Source organism: Nuphar pumila, chromosome 2 (genome assembly GCF_984573655.1).
Source record: "Nuphar pumila chromosome 2, dmNupPumi1.hap1.1, whole genome shotgun sequence".
Classification (NCBI taxonomy): Eukaryota; Viridiplantae; Streptophyta; class Magnoliopsida; order Nymphaeales; family Nymphaeaceae; genus Nuphar; species Nuphar pumila.
In genome coordinates, this window is record NC_143250.1 from 5,810,443 (window position 1) to 5,814,189 (window position 3,747).

The window sequence follows — 3,747 nt, forward strand, 5'->3', positions numbered from 1 at the left end:
CGTAACTGCCTAATCTCCCATTACAAATAAGGGGTTAGGAGCTACGAAGATTTTGAGTACTCATAGCCATTATCATATCCCCAATTCTATTCCGCATTCAGACTTAGCGGAAAGGGTCCTGCTCACCGTCGACCTAAGGCCTGGGCTCATTGTGGGCGTCGACCGACTGAGGAGAACGCCAAATTTCCTACACGAACAATGGTGAATTCAGGTACGCTCCCTGTCCATGTTGATTTTACAGGGTATCGCCAACAGTAAGTGCTTCCAGTAACTATGATCATGACCTTGGTGCCTTCTTGGTCCTGATCTTCCAACCATTCTATACCCTTCCCATAGGTGAAGAACCAGCATTATAACAATCAAAATTCGCCCCACGATGGTTGGCATAGTTGGGTTCAGCTGAGGCGATCAGATGAGCAGCTGAGGTTCGAATCCTGCAGGCATACATCATATCCCCTTGCATATATATGCCAACGCCTAGCATAAGTCCTGGTTCCAAGGGTCCTAAACTGGGAACAAAAGTATTCAAAATTCACTCACACATGTCCTTTTGTTGTTTTGAACACTACAAAATTGAGACATTATGCGAAGGGGATGGAATGCAAAAGAACACAAGCCCCCATCAAATGGCATCACTAATTAAGGCCAGGCAGAATGTTAAGCTTATAAACACCAATGTATGGTTTTACTCCTTCCAATTCATCTCTTCTTTACATCACAAAGGAACAATAGACAATTTATTCCCTCATCAACTGCATGCCTCTTGTCTTCTGTGTGAATAAATCTTGTGTTGGTTTCTCCTATTATGTTGTTGTCGCCATCTTTTGCTTATACTGCTGCTTTAGGCTCAACTTCGTGCCTTGCCTATGTGCATCAAGGATAAATATGTGATGAGCTGATAACCAACGAGCATTAGCTAAGCCGAGCGCAACAACGGTGATAGCAAGGTGGTCCATGCCTATGATCTTGATCAGGGGGAAGTCTGCGACTCGGCAAGTGACCCCAGGGAGGCACTCATAGGTCTGGTCAGGGGTGTATTGTGCGCCCAAAAGGAGCTTGAAGGTGTAATGGCTCACAGAGATGTACTTAATCCATGAGATGAAGGCAGTGACTTTCTGAACATAGAACCCTTCTGATAGAATGAAGGTCAGCATGATGACCGAAAGCAGCGTCGACGCAGTCTTGACATCTATGACCAATGCTTGACATCCATGACCAATGCACCCAACATTAGGCCTAGGCCTTGCACAACCAGAATGGAGAAGAGCATACTGAAAAGGGTCATAAAGACGGATTGAGGCCTCCCATCTAGTAGGTTATGATCATAAGGTGAGGAGAACTAATTCCATGGGTAAGTCTGTTGTCATTTGTGACATGAAGTAGGATGAGAGACGGTACATCCCTGAAGCCCTCTCTTTCATGAGTATCCTTCGTTCATCTGGGAATGTAAAGATGGCTTGAAACAGAGGGTAGAAGCCCCAGAATATAGTGCAGAAGAAGAGGAGACCCACTTACATATCACAAGTAGAATGAAAAAGAAATAGCAGTACTAATTTGAATTCAATGTGCAAACACACAAAGTTTCTAGTTTTCATGATGGCAAATTGCAGGAAAGATCATGATGGTGACAATGTTAGGATTTGGAATACCACAAAAATCTGCAGTGACATGCTAACAAGACAATGATGTTACATTCTTAGATATGCATGTCCCCAAGATTATTGGGTATATTGTAAACCTTCTTATACAAATAAACAAGGACTAATCGTGAAAGAATAAACAAATGAGGTGATGTACAAATTCGGAGATGGATATGTTTGTATGGTTGATTTTTTTTGGGGATCATGTTTTTTTAATTAAAAATAGAGCATTTTTGGGATTATGAAAATTTCGAGTCATTGATTTTAAAATCCTATAAAAAACTATTCACGTGTCTGAATCATGGTACAAGAGCCAACCTCTATGAAATTAAGTATATAGGTCACCAGTACTGTGGAATTTAAAAAAAAAACTCTGAAATCTCATTTTGAATATTTCATTATATATATATATATATATATATATTTGCTACATTCGAGTTGGGATACACAATCTGACCTCAAGGATGTGTTCAGCATGTTCGATGAAAAAAGCATATTTTTATCAGTAGGAAAAAAATTGATGCATTCAAAGCCGTTGATTTTTGGATCACCAGAAGCCGTTGGATTCTGGCGATCCAAAAGCCTGCTCCCATTAATTAAAAATGTATATCACATATATGGTGTTAAACCAAAAAAAAAGTGTTCCGCCCATTTGCTAGGATGATTGTATGGACAATTCTGCAGCAGATATACTCTCTCTCTCTCTCTCTCTCTCTCTCTCTCTCTCTCTCTCTACGTCTCTTTCTCTATATATAGTTAATATTTGGTGTCTGTGAAGGCATCAAATTATATGAAACTATTGAGTTGAAAATCATAGGTTCAAGATTTACCAACTCAATCTGACAACATAAATGTGTTGAGGAAGGCTTCTTTGCTAAGGATAAAACCTTCAATCATGTTATTTAGATTCAAAAATATTATTTTTTGAGTTATAAAATTTTAATGCAATGTAGACCATCCATTTTTGAAGCCCTTAAAAAACTTGCTTATGTCACAAACATATGATTCAAAACTCATTTCCCACAAACATTGTAGATCACATCCCTAAGATTTAATTTACAGAAAAAAAAACTAAAACATCCACAAGATTTAATCTACAGAAAAAAAACTAAAACAATGATTTTCAGCTCAATAGTTTCAGATAATTTGATGCCTTCAAAGATATATATATATATATATATATATATATATATATATATATATATATATATATATATATATATATATATATATATATATATAATGGTAATGGTAATGGTAATGGTGCATGGTGATGATAAGAGAGTTTGTACATTGAAGTACCTGATCCTGTAATTGAGAGATGTCAGACCGCAACCACAAGAGACCAGATAGAAAGGCAACCAACAAAACCTGGAAGACTCTAAGCCCAGAGAAGGACTCGTGCCTCCTTTCCTTCAAAGATCTTCTGAGAAGCATGGTGAATTTTTGCCACCATGTTGTCTGAAACCCATTCACCCCTCCTGCTCTCTTCTTCCCCTCTTTCCCGTCTTCTTTCTCCATGTCCTCAACCCCACCATGAGCTTCCTCTCTTACGGTTGCGTCCACCTGCTCCACCTACGCTGCAACCAAGGCTTGCTTCACAACCCTCTGATCCATCATCGTTTCATCCGAAGAGATGCCTGAACACATGCATGACCACCACCATTTTCATTAAAATAAAAATAATTGACCAACATCGTTTCAGTCAAAAAAATAATTTTATGCTCTCGAGAGCTCCGCCCATCTAATAGGGGCGACTTATGCATGTCACCAAGTTGGTGGGGCATCATGAGTTTGAATCTCATAGGTGTATGTCCCTTGGTCCAAGGCTAAAGCTGGTTGTACTTGTACTCCCTAATAGGCATGGGAAATCTAGGGTTACACCTTGGTCTAGGAGCACAATGCACCTTTCTAAAATAATATTTTGTCTATGTCCTTGGTTGATGCCCTCCAAAGCATTGTAAGCTTGCTTTGGTGTTTATGGATGTACCCTTGTGACTCTCTCTCTCAATATTTATGGTAAATTATGAGTCATAGGGTCTTAGTCATTGGTTTACGCTCTCTAGTACACTGCAAGCTTGCTTCAGAGTTCACTTGTGTATCCTTG

At 39.2% G+C, this 3,747-nt stretch overlaps 1 protein-coding gene across 1 annotated transcript; it reads right to left on the reverse strand.

Moving 5' to 3' along the window:
• Positions 1–803: 803 nt before the first annotated feature.
• On the reverse strand, positions 804–3,161 carry LOC149844584 (ABC transporter G family member 14-like). The gene is made up of 2 exons (XM_089985492.1): positions 2,943–3,161; positions 804–1,271 (listed from the first exon to the last, which is right to left on the reverse strand). Exons 1-2 carry the CDS (start codon positions 3,159–3,161, stop codon positions 804–806), a joined length of 687 nt encoding a protein of 228 aa, XP_089841618.1.
• Positions 3,162–3,747: the final 586 nt, after the last annotated feature.

Coding starts and splice junctions, on each gene's coding strand:
- LOC149844584 (XM_089985492.1), bottom strand. CDS start 3,161: ATGGAGAAAGAAGACGGGAAAGAGGGGAAGAAGAGAGCAGGAGGGGTG. Junction 1,272..2,942: donor TCTCTCAATTACAGGATCAG/GTACTTCAATGT, acceptor GACCCTTTTCAG/TATGCTCTTCTCCATTCTGG.